This window comes from Telmatherina bonti (assembly GCF_933228915.1).
Source record: "Telmatherina bonti genome assembly, chromosome: 3".
In the NCBI taxonomy this organism is placed as follows: Eukaryota; Metazoa; Chordata; class Actinopteri; order Atheriniformes; family Telmatherinidae; genus Telmatherina; species Telmatherina bonti.
Window position 1 is genome coordinate 7,959,196 of NC_136621.1, and position 16,576 is coordinate 7,975,771.

The 16,576-nt window shown below is 39.5% G+C and overlaps 1 protein-coding gene across 3 annotated transcripts in view; it reads left to right on the forward strand.

Moving 5' to 3' along the window:
• zdhhc5a (zDHHC palmitoyltransferase 5a) overlaps window positions 1-16,576 on the forward strand; it is a 37,694-nt gene that overhangs the window by 2,022 nt on the left and 19,096 nt on the right. For 2 of the 3 annotated variants that reach the window (XR_013771828.1, XM_079264574.1), the window contains exons 2-9: window positions 2,112-2,452; window positions 3,268-3,489; window positions 4,447-4,568; window positions 4,655-4,812; window positions 8,177-8,349; window positions 8,481-8,583; window positions 10,994-11,085; window positions 14,721-14,847. Coding sequence is in view for 2 of the 3 variants with exons in the window: in XM_079264574.1 (XP_079120700.1) it covers window positions 2,433-2,452; window positions 3,268-3,489; window positions 4,447-4,568; window positions 4,655-4,812; window positions 8,177-8,349; window positions 8,481-8,583; window positions 10,994-11,085; window positions 14,721-14,847 (1,017 nt within the window). In the remaining variant the exon portion in view is untranslated. Of the gene's footprint in view, window positions 1-2,111; window positions 3,118-3,267; window positions 3,490-4,446; window positions 4,569-4,654; window positions 4,813-8,176; window positions 8,350-8,480; window positions 8,584-10,993; window positions 11,086-14,720; window positions 14,848-16,576 lie in introns of all 3 variants that reach the window. The other variant, XM_079264575.1, reaches the window with a different exon arrangement.

The following is a 16,576-nucleotide window of genomic DNA, read 5'->3' on the forward strand; positions in this document are numbered from 1 at the left end:
CATTAATTGGCCCTTGTATCCAAACACATACAAGCATAAGTCGTATGAATAACCAGAAGTGTGAAGCAGCAACATGCATAAATATCGTTTCTGTTCAGCATATCTCTTTGTTTGCCGTCGTTAATCTGTTAAAGCACTAATGTGTTGCAAAAACGTCACATCGGTTATGTGGCGAGAGGAATAGCGGCAGATAGGAGACGCTGATCGACACAGCTTTAATGGCTAGTCAGTTTTTGGAAGACAATCGCTTTCTGGCACAATACCAGTTTCTTTTTGTGCTTGAAGTAAATTGTGTGGAAGTAAATTGGTGGTGTTGCTTGGTGGTGGCTGCTCGATTTTAGTAAAAATAATAATCACAATTTTTTTTTTACTGAAATTGAGATCTCGATTATTTGACACAATTATCCATTATCTTTAACAACATAAATTTATTTAACATTAATCAGTAGCCTTTAAAAAATGACTTAAGGATTCCACAAATTTTAAAAAGCAAAAAAATAACATGAAGCTTTGTCTTGACAAACGAAGTGCAAATACTGATGTAAACTGAATAGGTAAATATAAACTATGTTGTAGTGAACTTCCACAACGTACTGCAATCATTCTACATTGCACCTGCAGCCAGAGCCGACTGAGAGACTGGCACTTGTGAGTGCTTTAGGGCGGGGAGATGCTCCCGTTGGTCTTTCGTGACAGAACATTGGGTACGGTTACATTGTGTTTTTCAATTCGGAATTAATAATTCGGAATTAATTTATTCTCTTACGAGTTTACAAGAAGATAATAATTCCAAATGAACGTTTACATGAAGCACGTCCTCACTTAATTCCTCTTTAGAGCGGCGGGTACCAGTTTCCAGTAAGTGTCAGTTTCCCCGCAAAGTAGCATACTACTTCACTTTTTGCAGCAACTGAGAAGAAGAAGAAAGATAGACCACCGAACACCGGAGGCAAAACACACGTCATCGGGACAGGACAAGTTAACGAGCATGAGCAAGTTTAATTACGAATAAAAATTAGCTTTCGGAATTAAGTGTTTACATGATCACTTTTCATCAGTTTAAAGCGGAATTAATTTTTGTTCGGAATTAAACAGGAATTAAAACTCCAATGTAAATGCACGGAATATGTGCCTTAAGTCATTCACCAAAACACCAGAAAAGTCTCCAATAACTCCAGTAAAAGTCGCTTTTAACAAAAGAAATGTTGCCGAGGGGGTTTTGGAAAGTCGTAAGATTTAGCAAATAAGTTGCCAAGTTGGCAAAGTGGCTGAATAAAACCAAACCAGCTGTGGGAGGAGTTTACAGCACAGCGCTAGTGACACTCGATTAGCAACTGAAGACAGCACAAGATTAAATTGCAAAGAGAAAAAAAAATTGCACCCTTTTATTTTGTGATCATTGAAAACCAGATTGTAATTGAGATTAAAATCCATTTAATTGTTCAGCCCTAGGTGTTGCTGTACTTTGTTTGCACTATGTGTCTGCAAACCTTGCAAATCGCAAATTTCTTCTCCCTGTCAACTTTCTGAACCTGAACCGGTTCCAGATAACGGAGATGGCAGTGCCCCATCAAGGAACAAGTTCCTTGCAACCAGCATATCTGCTCCACCTTCCACCATGTTTGTCAATAGTCCACACGTGTTGGGTTGTGAGCATCGCGTCCGCACATATGTCATCAGTGAGGCTTGCGAGGATTTTGCCAACATGTGCACATGATCTAATGGGAATTTATTGTTTTTATAGTAAGATTGCAAATTCTTACCACGGGGGGCATTTGTAACAATAACTTACAAAAAATATTTTATCGCACATTCCTAGTTGTCAATATTAATTAATAATGATAAAGAAGAAAGAGAAACAGAAACCCAATAGCATAAATGCAGTGAATTACACTGATAATAAAGAACATGATCTCCTTATTGTACATGTAAGCAAGGCATTCACGCCTATAAAGTGAAACGGGAACACAATAAATACACAATAATGTGAAGTTTGGAGGAAGTCCGGAAAAAAAGCGGAATCAGACTTCAGTATGCTGTTAGTGTTGCTGTAAACCACTTTAGGAGGATTTAGATGCATTTGACTCTGTTTCTTCTGTTTTCTGCTCTAGGTGCTGAGTCAGACTGGATTCACATTGTTCTGGTCCAGATTTCATCCATAGACCAGGAACATCACAGGGAAGAAGAAAACCACTAGATGGGACTTGGATAGTAGTTTATTTAAGAATAATTTGGAACAGGAAATCTCCAGTGATTAATATCTGGAGGACATCCTCCATTTTTTTTAAAACTGTTTTTCTCTTTTTCATCCATTTGTTTCGGGCTAGTTGCTCCAGAGAGGCCGTATCCTTCAGAGACCTGGGACTGTGGGGGGTTTTCAAGGACTGGGTTGAAATCCCTAGTGATGATGACTTGAAAAATGTGGAACCAGGATGCCAGAAGACTGGCGGATGTGAGAGAGTAGTACTACCTATTTGTCCATATAAATACTGGAACTAGACCAGGTTCATGTTCATGGATACTAATGGATGAAATCAGTCTTTTGGAGAGAATCAATCACTTTTTATCTTTCAATCATATTAGTGGTGGAGTGAGGTGGTTTAAACTAACCACCAGCAGGGTCTAGGGATGTCCCGACACAGGAAAACCAGAGTACTACACTGGCCTGTCTGCAGACTTCTGGTCCTGTGACAGTACCTGAACTTGAATGCTGGTTCTGCGTCAGCTGACTTTACTGAACTGTTTACTACATGTCAGTCACACAGTTCTGATGTGAAGAAGAGCAATATTCAGGCCATCATCCTGTTCTTCTACCCACCTTGTATTTACCAGAACCAGTCTACCTCGGCCTGAATACCTCACCGTGGAGCTGGATGTAAACCATCACAACTTCCTGTCAGTCTGTCAGGACCTTGGAACGCTTTAACACACAGTTCATTTCTACAGACTTTCTTCTTTTTATTGCACATTGGGATTTATAGAGCTTTTTTTTATAGATTTAACATGAGTGTGTCATCATCAATGGTGTGACCAGGTAGAGGCGGAATTTTCTTGTGGTAGTCTGTTGGAATACCGTCCTCTAGATGATACTTTCCTCCCTGTTTTCTGAGCAATAAGGTAACAAGGCTTTTACCTTTCGAACTCACAATCTCTAATACAGCTAATCAGGACTGCGATAAGACTGAGATTCACTGTAAAACTCAGCTTGGTAATACACCTGGAGGAGGAAGTCCTCTTCTAGTATTCCTCTTTCTCTGTCCACACCAGGACATCTGATGACGGATACCTGGTTGTAGCTGGGCCACCGCTGACCACACAGGAAGTAATGCCAGGTAGCAGCAGTAAGAGTGGAGGGCGGGGTCCATCCTCGTCGCCTCTTCCTCACGCTGTGGTCCCCCCCAGCAGACCCCTCAGACCCTCCCGCTATGTCCCAGTGTCGGCAGCTACATTCTTCCTTGTCGGCTCCACCACGCTCTTCTTCTGCTTCACGTGAGTGGTTAACACGCACAGGCAACATGTTTGAGTTGTGATAAAATTATGAATGAAAGAACCAGATTTTTTTAACAGTTGAATAATATAAAACATGTTTACATGTAATCATTTTCATGTAAAACATGAAACCTCCCGGACTGCTGGCGCGGTGTGTCAAACAGAAATAAAGCCTTTACTTTCAGGTATAAACACATATGATGTTAATCTTTTTACTGGAAATAAATACTAGATGTTTGCATTTTTGCTTTCATGATGCTCCAAATGTTTGTAGTGGTGAAAGGTCTGGACTGCAGGGAGGCCAGTTCTTCTGTTCCACCATGCTGTTGTGATGGATGCAGGATGAGGTTCAGTATTCCTTGCTGAAATCTGTAAGGCATTCCCTTAAAGGGATGTTACCTGAATGGGAGCAGGTGTTGCTCAAAAACTTCCATGTAACTTCCAAGGGGCATGAGACAAGGTGTCGGCCATCAGATTTTCTGCCCCTTTTGATATGCCTGATATCCAAGTTAGAGTTTTGCAAAAATGGAGCCCATCTCATCAACCTCTATTTGGGACACTTTGGGGACCTGATAAAAGGTAGAGGATTGTGGTCTGTATAAACCACCTGAGGAGTTGTAGGACCCACCGTTTTCCAAACATCTTGTTCTGACCCAAAATCTTAATCTTTGTCTCACCTGAGTATAAAATCTTTCTCTAAAAGGATACATCTTGCTGCAGTTTCAGTCCACCTTGATGGTGTGCCTTCTGGAGCATGGTCATGTAAAACTGGCTTCAGACTAGATTAATTTAGTTAATGCCATGCTTGAGCTTCCAGTGGTTCTGGAGAGAGTGGTTCTACATCTGCAGAGACACTGTAGATGTAGAAAGATGTTTGGCGTTATAATAGAAGGTAGAGCTTCAGTGGCCTGCTGTAAGTTAAATTGTTTATTACTGATGAGGTTGCTTACTTTTCAGGTGTCCATGGCTTTCAGAGCGCTTCTCTGTTGCAATTCCTATCTACAATGGAGTTGTCTTCTTATTTGTGTTGGCTAACTTCTGCATGGCCACGTTCATGGATCCCGGCATCTTCCCAAGAGGTAAGCATTTTTTCCTGGATGGCTTTGCTTTTACATGCTTGACAGCAGAAAGCCGTGTGACTGCCTGACATGTGTTATCTGTGTAGCTGAAGAAGATGAGGACAAAGAGGACGATTTTCGTGCTCCACTCTACAAGACGGTGGAAATAAGAGGGATCCAAGTCAGGATGAAGTGGTGTTCAACCTGCCGCTTTTACAGGCCTCCACGATGCTCCCACTGCTCTGTCTGCGACAACTGTGTGGAGGTGTGTCAACATCCACATTCACACAATCACACCTCACTGTCTGCTGTCCAGCTGATCTGGGTCCAGTTGTACATGAAGCGAGACAGTTTCATGTTCCTCTTCAGGTTCATAATTCACTTTCATTGAAAAAATCGGCTGTTGATGAACTGATCCACTTCTCAGACCTCTCTTATAATCCTTTGTTCTTTCCTGTCCTATCTTAACCCATCCTGCCCAGTTCAGTCCAGTCAAGTGTAGCCAATTCCAGCCTCTCAATTGAGAGGGCCCATGGACCAACCCCTGCATGTTTTAGCACCTTTCAACTAGGGCACGGCGATTAATCGATTTAATCGATTAATTCAAATTTGCTGTTTTATGAAGACTTATTTTTATGAAAATCAGAATTTTTTTTTTTTGCCCCGCCAGCACCTGTGGGGCTTCCGTACCTTATGGTGATGTCAGCGCACTCCCGTTTCCACATAAACGCATAAACACAACAACATGGCAGCTAGAGACGAACAAGTGCTCCCTCTGCGTTTCCATTACATTTTTTTGCAAAATAAAAACGATATTTGTACGTTTCAACCAACAACAATTGGGATTTGCGGGTGTTTCCATTGAACAATGTTTAGCACATTAGCATCACATTTCGTAATTGTGGTTAATGCAAAGTGGGTACGTAGAGTTATTTTAGGTTTTTCTACTTGCTGCAGAGAATTTGCTTCGGATTTTTTAAGCTTTTCTCCCTCGCTTTCTTTTCTAAAACTCTGAAACTCGCTGTTTATTCCACACCGCGCCATTTTTACCTGGTCTGGGGACACGTAAACACAAAAAAGTGTTTCTATTACACTTCTGCAATATATTTCTATATCGAAATGTCTGAAAAACCTACTTTTGAGATCGTAAAGACTTTTATGGCAGCAGGTTTTTATGGCGATATTTAGTTTTTGCGAAGTTCTAGGTGTCATGGAAATGCAGGGTTTTCAGTGTGGGAGGGGGCATTGTCACATTCCACAGGGGTCTGAAGCCAGATGCAGTTGACAGGCTCGTCTTTCTTGCCAAAAATGTGTAAATTAAACAAAAAACAGCAAGAATGTAATAATACATGTATGTTAGAAATATAGCTTCAATTAACATTCAGGGATTTTTTAAAAATAGTATTTTGTATCAAAGAGGTCAATTTTCTCTAAACACATGTTAAGTGTAAAGAAATATTTATTTTTATTACCTCATTGCCAACGTGGGAAATTGTTTTGGTTATTTAATGTCAAAATACTCTAAAAAGATTCACTATCTTTCTTCCAAGAAGAGGCATTTTTGTTTATTAATCAGTTTTTTATTTTAGAATAAAGTTACACAAGTGAAGTGAGATCTATTCTTAAATGTATGATCAAAAGTTAAAAACTGTCTCACAGTGGAAATGCATGAAGTGCAAACATGTTGTTTCCTGTAATGTTTACATTAGCAGCGCCTACCATCTCTTTTTACAATCTTATTTAACAGTTTGTTTAGTTGCACTTTAAATTTAGGTAAACTTCTAGGCTAATCGCAATAAAAGCAGTTTTGAAAAAGAATAATTTAGAGACATTTGTATTTTTTTTTTTCTTCACAGTAAGGGGGAAAAAATCGATTAAAATCGGAAATCGGATTTGATTTTTTTTTAAAAAAAACAAAAAACGGAGATTTTATTTTTTGGCCATATCGCCAAGCCCTACTTTCTACCTCAGCATACTTCTATCAGATTTATTTAACTGCTTTAAGCTCTCTGTAAGGGGTTTTAGTGGGGGTTTCTGGGGACTAGGATGGAGAAACACTGATCTAAAGGGACAGCATAAATCTGCTGTACGATATGACCAAAATCTCATATCCCAAAATAGCTAATTTTATGTCCCCATAACATTATACATAACAATTTAAAATAAGTTGTGTAATCATATGTGCTTGGTAATGGAAGCAGTGATCTTCTTCCATCTGGGGAACTATGGCTGTATGGCGTTTCACAGGTTGCCTGTTGCAGCGTTTGAAGTTTATTATGAGCATTTTCACCACCACTTGACTCCGCGAAAAGCTACACCTGACAGGGCTACTGGAACCATCTAGATTTAAAGGTAGCTGCAAGCGTCAGGATTGAGGCAGCGCACAAAGAAGCTTTTGGAGTTGGGTGCAGCATTGGAATCAGAGCTGCGCTGAATCTGCTGAATCAAGATTGAGGCTGCACCAAACTGAGCCATAGGAGCCATCACAAGTCCTAGCACCAAACTTCTGGATGTCTTTCAATGTGGTTTATGTGGTGTCAGTGTTGATGTTTATAAATGCCATTGTTATTAATGTGTGCACACAAAGCTGTGTTCTATGCGTAAAACCAATGCATTGGTTGCAGCGTAGCTTCACTTTGGATGAGCTTTGTCACATTGGTATCTGACATTGCAAAGTTTCTTCTGTTTGTATAAGCAAACTTTAAACTTTTGACTAGCATGGCTGACACCCCTCTGCCTTTCTTGCCTTGGTAATGTTTATCTCATGTCCACCAGATATAAAACGTTTACATTTTACCACATTGTCTATGAGAATGTCTAACTCACAGTTCAGAAAAATCCTTTTTTTTTTTTTTTTTTTTTTTTTTTTTTTTCTCCCTGGAAATTAGATTTGATTAATATCTATCGGGTGATCACCTGACCTTTTACAGCCAACATGCACCAAATTTAGTGTTGATCCTAATTTATAAAGGGAAATGTGCATGCAACATGTGTGCGCACTACTTTATAAATTGGAGTTTTTTTTGTGCTGCATTTCCTGCTTCCTGTATGTACTTGTATTCATCGTTGCTATGTACAGTTTTAGAAATGAGGTCCCAGGTCTTCTCCAGATGATCAGCAGTAGCTAGGGACATGTTCACACCAGCTTTTTTACTACTCTCCCACTACATTTGCAGTGAAAGTTGTTCCATTTGAGGAACTCTGATGCACAAACTGATTCGTTAAAAAAAATCTGTGGACCTGGTCCGCCTACAGGTCTCTGTTCACTTCCGGTGGGCCAAATTCAGGAAGTGCACTACAAAATAAAGTGGGTTCAGTGCACAGCATTGCAGCCAAATTCAATTACATAATGTGTATGGGACAATAGTCGTCTCTGGAAGGAAGACATATCTCTCATGAGGGTACACAGGAAAACAGAATTCACGGTGGAAAAAGAAAAATAATCAGTATTTGTTAAAGACGTGTTAGAACGAGTTACTAAGAGCAACACTGTGAAATGTGGGTACAACTAGAAGTAACGTTCAAGCTAACCAGTTTAACAGGTACAGAGTTATTCTGGATTTTTGGAACTACTTTGATGTGTGTTTGATGTCGAATTGTACACTTCTGAATCCTGCCTCTTCCTGTAGGACTTCGACCATCACTGTCCCTGGGTCAACAACTGCATTGGCAGGAGAAACTACCGCTACTTCTTCCTCTTCCTCCTGTCTCTGACGGCTCATATCATGGCTGTCTTCGGCTTTGGCCTCCTCTTCATCCTCTACCACCAGCATAACATCGACCATCTACACGCCATTGTCACGTATCCTTTACTGTCCTCCATCCTCACGACGCCGATCCGTCTGTTTATACTTCAGAAATAGTCCAGTTTACTGTCCCCCATCCAACTTCCCCACCCCTGTTTTGACATATTTCTTGACTCTGTGCTTCCAGACTGGCTGTAATGTGTATTGCAGGTCTGTTTTTCATTCCCGTTGCTGGTCTTACTGGTTTCCATGTTGTGCTTGTGGCCAGAGGCAGGACAACCAATGAGCAGGTAGATGACTCTGTATTTAACAGTATTGTGAATAAAGACGTCATAATCTTAGATTTAGTAGACTAATCGACAAATCTGTCAATCAATTTTTCGATTAGTCACGATTATTTCTGTCATGCCCACCATTTGTGCTTCCAGTTGACGCAGCTCTTTTTACAGGTTCCAGTATGTTTTACCCCACTCTCTTCATTTGCATATGAGTGTCACCCTGATCCCCAGTCAGTCACAACATAATGTCCTTTAGTAAGTTTAAAGAACGACTCCTGCAAAAGTTTAATATTAAATTTAAGTTTAACAACTTACTACTTATTTATTTTGAAACATTCAATCTTAGCTATAATGTCATATCCGAACTGTACAGAAGTAGCCTCAAAAGGAAAATAAAATAAATAAAATATTTTAACATTTTAATTTTTGTAGAATTGCATTGAAATGATTATTTACAACTTTTACATATTGAAAAAGCCTGTTTTGTAAGGTAAAGGTAGGGTAAAAAATTTCCTGAATCCAAATGGTGATCCAGATCACCACCAAAATTAAATCACTTTCTTCCTTTTCACATTTCCAACAACTCATGAAAATTTCATGAAAATCTATCCATAACTTTTTTTTATCTTGAATACAAACAAACAGTTTAACGGTGGTAAAAACATAACCTCTTTGGCAGAGGTAACCACAGCACGGCACAACTCGGGAATGCTAACTTTGCCATCTGGAATGCTGGAAACCATGACTCTGGGGTGCTTTCATTTCAGATGCTCATGCATGACTGTCATGCTGCCTTGGTATGCCAACTGGTATGCATGGCAGACTACACATTTCACCTGTTTGACACTGTTTAGCGTATTGTTTATGATTACAAAATATATAGACTACTATCAGAATAAGGAACCACTGAGATGTACCTGTAGAATGGTCAAGCTAGAGAGAAGAGAGAGAGAGAGACATACAGCAGGTCAGCTGCGTCAGGAGCAGAGGAAGTTAGTTGTGAGAAACTGCCTGTTAAGCGGTGAAGGTTTTACTACAAGCTTTAGGACTAAACACCGCACAGCTCTTCAAGTTCCAGCAAAGTCCTGTGTCTGTTCACTGCTGGGTGAGGTAAAGAGAGTTTATCCCTAAGCTAGCTGCAGCTTCTCCTCCTCTGAGCTTCCAGAGGTAGTTCGGGTTTAGTTTTTAGTGGGGGCAACAGAGCAGATCAGCTCAGTTACTAAACCCTCAAAGAAATGTTGCACTTCAGGACAAAAAGCCCAGAAAATAACAAGTTTAGTTGTAGCCGAATGCTCATGTTGGTGTTCAGTTCACCTGGTAAGCAGCTGCTCCTTGCCAGTTGTATGCTTCAGTTTCCACGACTCTCTGACCCACTTTCTCAACTACTGCTGAACAATAAAGGACACTTGACCCCACACAAGGTTGAAGATATAACACACAGTATACAAATATTAAAAATGTTTAACAATTTACATTTCAGAATGATATATAATAATAAATGTATAAATACAAAGGAAAATAGGTTTTAGTTGTTACGAGGTCATTCAATTGGTCAGAAAAATGTTGGACCCAGGCCGCCTTTAGTTGTAAACCCTGGCATACATGATTATGTATGTGTGTAAAGTCAGCATCAATAAAGTATTTTTCACAAGTAACTGTCTATAACTGCACATACACAAGAGCAAGGGGACAATTAAAATAAAGGGATTAATATCATGTAATAGGACATTTAGAGACTGATACAAATTCTGGAATTATTATACGAGTAATCGTAAATTAACTCAGGACATTATCAGTAATCAATAATAAAAAATTTTAACGACTGACAGCACTAGTTTATTTTTGTGTTTTGATGCAAACATGGGATTAGTGTAACGACTGTAAGGAAGATTAATGACTGTAAAGGCGGCAGGAGTAGTTTATTTTTTCTCCTTTTCACACTCTAGAGTAACACAATTGGATATGTTTTGTTAGAATAAAATAATCAGTCAAACAAATATAATAAAAGATACAAAAAAAAGTTAATCCATGAAAATCTGTTGTGCTGTGCAGAAAAACTAAATCCTACATGTGAACGCTGGATTTCTCTCAGAAAACTGATGCAAGGGCAACAGGACCTCTACCTGGATTGGGAAGCTTTTTTCTGGAAACTACATGATAAAAATGAACCTTCAGAAGCAGGAGAAACATCTGGTTAGATTTGGCTTTCAGCTGCTGTTTGACAAATAATCCGGGAACAGTGAAAATAAAGACACTAGACCACATGTCTGCAAATAAATACATTTACTGCTAAGGACCAGCAGTAAAAGGCTATTTTATTGGTCTCTGTGTGAAGGTGGTGACATGTCTGACAGAGTGGTGTTATTATCCTCATCTTCTGTATCTTTTAAAGAACACTTAATTGTAATTGTTCTTTCCTCAGGTGACTGGGAAATTCAGAGGGGGCGTTAACCCATTTACCAACGGCTGTTGGAAGAACGTCTCTCATGTCCTCTGCAGCTCTCAGGCACCCAGGTGGGTTATTTTTGTCCATGCTTACTCCCATGTTCTCCATAAGCTGTACTACTGTAAACGTTGGCATCTTTTCATCTGTAGGTTCTGCTCAGACATTCCAAGGAGCCTCATTTATAAAGCAGGCTTAGGCACAAAACCTGGCGTACACCAATTATAGTCAGCTTTTGGAATTTATCAGAAACTAAACTTGATGGTAGCATGTCCCTACCTCCACACCAACTCGGACTCTACTGTACCCCTAATATCTGGAGAAACGTGAAACAGCAGAAGAATTAAACCAAAGAAATAGTGTACAATTTAAGACATTTGTGAATGATCAAATACACACTTTTATTTAAAATGTTTTAGATTAAAGTTATATGCAAAGATTAGAAAAATGTATTTTTTGTATATATTGATATTGATACTCCACCATGAATTTGATTTGATTCATAACAGAAAAGTTGAAAATAAGATCAATCACTAAAATATGTTATGTCATTGTAAAACAAAGTAGTTTTACATGTCATGAAAGCCAGTGTACAAACTAAATAAGTTGCACAATCTGCTAATAATATATAATGTGCATATAAATTAAGTTCCTAATTAATAATTACAAATAAAATTATATGGTCACAGTGCACAAGTCAAGCGGCAACCTCCGGCAGTTAAAAGTGAAACTTATGTGGAAGTGCATAAAACTGCAGTTCCCCCTTCATCCGCTCGGGGCTGCAAAACAGAGCAAATCCCCATAGACTCCCATGTTAAAAAGACATACTTCATAGCAGAAATAAACATGTTTACAGCCTGGTTCAAAAATCCATTTTAGGTTTAATAGATCAGATTTACCTTCATGACAACTGTGGTGGGAGTGAATTTTTTTCTAACTCGCCCATTTTAAAGTAATTTAATCTCGAAGTTCGGTAAATTTAGCGGCATGTCCTTTTGATTCACAGGAACCAATCTCCGGCTCAAAGTAAGAAGAACGTAGAACAACCGCGGTTTTTAGCTGGTTAACAATGTGACTTAGCTTTAGCCCACTTACCTCCGTTAGCTGGTTAGCTCTCGTTATCTCGGGGTTAGCTTTTAGCTACAGAAAGCTCAGAGTTTGCTTGATGTCAGTCATCCACCATGACGCTCACGGCTGCCCTCTCAGCTCCACCTCTTTGCCCATATTTGTATTTTCGACGCACATGACGCTGCCAACATGGCGACGGTAGGAACCGCCCACCGAGCTTCAATTCAGCTCTTCAGAAACCAACGGGTGACATCACAGAGGCTCCGTCCATCTTTTTATATACAGTCTATGGCACAAGTGCTCATTTGTTGGCTATGATCAGGTTATGGTCATCATGACAACTGTGGATGGGGTGAATCTTTTTAAAACTCCTCCGTTTAGAAGCAATTTCATCTAGAAATTTGGCATATTTAGAGGCAAATCCTTTTGATTGACAGGTGCCCAATCTCCCGCTTAAAGAAGGACTAACATGGAACAACTGTGGTTTTAAGCCAGTTCACAGCGTGACTTAGATTTAGCCCACTTACCTCCGTTAGCTAGTTAACTTCTGTTAGCTGGTTAGCTCCTGTTAGCTCAGATAGCTCTTCGCTTACAGGCAGGTCGGAGATCGTTAGATGTCAATCATCCACCCCCACGCTCACAGTCCCCCTCACAGCTCTACCTCTTTTCCCTTGTTGTATTTTCCGGGAGAGACGACAAGCGTGATGTTGCCAAGATGGCAATGGTAGAAACCGCCCACCGAGCTTCAATTTAGCTCTTCAGAAACCTACAGGTGACGTTACGTCCATCTTTTATATACAGTCTATGGTCTTTACACATTGGGGCGAATGATTGACAAGTATGACCATGTCGAGCAGGGCCATTAATTGGCAGCCTGTGGACCAGAACCAGCCCGCTGTTTATCCACTCATACAATAGTGAGCTATTAATTTAGTAGCAGGCAGTGGCTAAACTATATAAGCCACCACTGTGTGACAGTTTGTGACTCTTTGCAGTGCTGCTGTTTATAATGTTTAATGGAAGACCCAAGATACAGCAGCTTCCTGTGAAAACTTCACAGTCAAACGACATGCGTAATAACTGCACTGACCAACCTTTGGGTCGGTGTGCACAAATAGATTAAGTGTATAGGTTAGAACTTGCGTGCCTTGCTACTTGTCTGAGAAGAATAATTACCCTGTAGTGATATGCAGATTAATCCTGAAATATCTATTCCTCCAATATCAAAATGTATATCATTACAGTGCCAGGATTGGATAAGTAGGAACTTCTTCTTCCATGTACAATAGATGTGAGAAACAAGATGCAGCGTCTTGTCGTCTAGCAGGAAGTTCACTGCTCAGGGATCAATCCAACAAGCAGTGATGATGGAGGTATTTCAGCTCAACAAATTCCAACAATGAGCAATTTTGATTTGCCAAAAACATTCTTAAACAAATGAAAATTAATCACAACACAGAGGCGGAGGTGATGTACTGTCTAAAATGTGGAGCTGGTGGACATCCGTAACAATGTCTCTGGTTTTTGGAGAAGAAATTTATGTCCATCTGCAGCTGGTTTAAGCTTTTGTACTGATATTTAAACAGAAGCTTCCTAAAAAACCGGGGCTTCCTGTTTTTCTGCAATGTGCAGTCATGAATATAACTAACAGCTAGGAGATATTACGCGCAGACTTGATCATTATTGACCAGGTAATTTGTGCTTGGAATAAAAAATGTATTGTGAGCTTTAAAAAAAAAAAAAAAATCACAAGATAGAGAAAAGCATCAATAGCTCTCTTCGTTTTAATCATGTGAGCTTACTACACATTTGTCAACCGCCCCCGGCCCCCCCCAAAAAAGGAAAAAAAAAACAGTCCATGTCAGGAGGAACCAGTCCGTGCCAGAAAGAACAAGGCTATACCACTCCCTCTGCATGTGCTGAAACCTGGCACCTTCCAAAGGGCACTGGCTGACAGGTCGGGGCTGCTCCTTTTCCCATTCTGTTCCACTGTAGGGGCACAACTGCTGCACAAGGTGCTGTGGAGTCACTGGCCTCACCGCAGCACTGTAAACCCAGCAGGGACACACAGGAACTACAGTATTTTGACAGTAAATAAACTGTTGTTTGAGACATCTTAATTGTGTCTGTACATTCATTTTAGAGTCTGAAACAAAGGAATAAATCGTCTGCAACACCATCCAGGCCCTCTGGTGCATTTTGTTCGAGCGTATCTGTGGGAGCAAGCAGCAGCCCCCCATCCTCCATGGCTCCACACTCTTGTGGACAGTGATGCACTTTTTACCTCCACTTTAATGTCTGACCACTTCTTTTTAATCTCTGTCTGGTCGTCTGATGATATGCGTCAGCATCTATCACTTGCTGACACTCTTCTGTCTTTCTGGCGTTGGTGATGTCCCTCCCATGCCCACCAGATAAACATTTTTACATTTTACTACACTGCCTATTAGAATTTCTACCTTTAACTAAAACTTTAACTTACCTTAAATTAGGCGCATCACTGTTTAAGCCACAGGACTCAAATGGTGAGAAAAAAGTAGCAGCTTATAACTCAGAAATTACCAAATATTGTAAGGTGTTTTTCAGGATGTTCCAAAGCTCTCGGGTGTAGGTCTATACAGTTTTGTGTCTTCTACAGGTATCTGGGACGGAGGAAGTGTGTGCAGAGCATGCATGTTCAGCCTCCCTTTCTACGGCTACAGCTAACTGAAGCCCAGCTGGCTGCAAAGATTCTGGACAACGGCATCCAGGGAGACCTGCACAGGGTAAGATCATCAATGGCATAGTGCCATTATGAGGACAGTTCCATTATATTAATGGATAAGTCAAATGAACACAGATATTAACATTGTAAACTAAAGCTCAATTAATGTCTGGAAAAAATACATTCAATTTTAAAACTGTAACAAATAAACAAATAATATCTCTGGCCTAATTAAAATGTCATTTGAAATGCTTTAACCAACAGCTTCAGGTGTCTTCTAATTAAGAGTCAAAAACATGTTACAGTAATTTTAACCTTTAAAAAGTGTTTTCTTTCTCCATTAAGAGGCATTAATATCTGCAATGGCAGTCCTGCTTGTTTTACATCCTGGGTGTAAAACATATGTAAATCTGATACATACGTAAATCTGATGTTAGCAAACAGATCATGGCACTTTTTTTTTTTTTTTTTTTTTTTTTTTACCATTAAAATGTTTTAATGTCAACAACTAGTTAATATTAAAACGTATAAAATAAAGACAATCTTCCTTGGTTACATTACAGATCTTTTAAGCATAAAAGGAAAAAAAAAGCAGCTGCTAATATTAACTTGGAATAAAGAGCACAAGTGCCCTGCGATGGACTTGCGAGCTGTCCAGGGTGTACCCTGCCTTTTGCCCAAATGACTGCTGGGATAGGCTCCAGCTTCCCTGCGACCCTTCGTCCGACTAAGCATTTAGGATAATGAATGAATGAATAAATGAATAAAGAACACAAGCATTTTTTTTTTACATTAAAAATGCCAATAAAATATATTTAATATTCCTTTTAGAAAAAACAATATTGTATAGCAATAACTCCAATTAGCTGCTCAGAAATTTTCTGACACCAAGCTGTTGTTGGTGACAAATCTGGTCAGCACTTACCCATCTAGCCCAGCATTTATATCATCATCGCATACTATTTTAGCCTACTGTTCTTTAGGGCCTGGACCATGGCTAAGAAGTGGGTACCAGGGTTCATGAGCACCTTCTTAACTGCCTCGAAAGTCCAGATTCAGAAAATATGTAAGACCAAAGAAAAAGGCAAATGCAGGAGGGAAGTCACTGATGTTATTCAGAACACTATGCTCTTCTATAACCAGGGCAATCCCTATTGTACCTGGAGCTGAGGTTAACTTTGAAAGGCAAATTCTCCAGGTCAGTATACTGCAGAAATGAATAAAAGTGTCAAAATAAGCAAAATCCAATTTTAGACCTTAACCCCTCAAAAACAAAACAAAAATAATCATAAAAAAGGGGGAAAAAAACAAATGCAAGCTGACATAATGTATGCTTAAACTTAGAATAAATCAGTCTCCCCATTTAAAAGGTTAAAGCTGTCAATGGAACATGGATCACAGAAAGAAACAGCTGTCTCAAGAGATTATAAAAAATATATATGTTAAAAGCTAAAAGAAAATCTTCAAGCAGCTTGATGTTCTTGTGACTACAATTGCACAGATTTTTCAGAAGTCTAAGGACTGAGGCGCTGTAGCTCATCTCCCTGGATGTGGCTGCAAGAGGTAAATTAATAAACTTAAGAGATAGATCATATGAACAATGAGCAAACATACATGATGGTGAGATCACATTATTGGTGGCTGTTTGATCCTTAGTGGACTAAAAGAACAGGATTACTTTTTCCATTCCTATGAGTGCCACAATCCAGTAGGTTTTGTGCAGAACCTGATAGGCTGTTCAATCCATTTAGTTTTATTCAATTATGTTGAAGCAGAAATTTGTTGAAAAT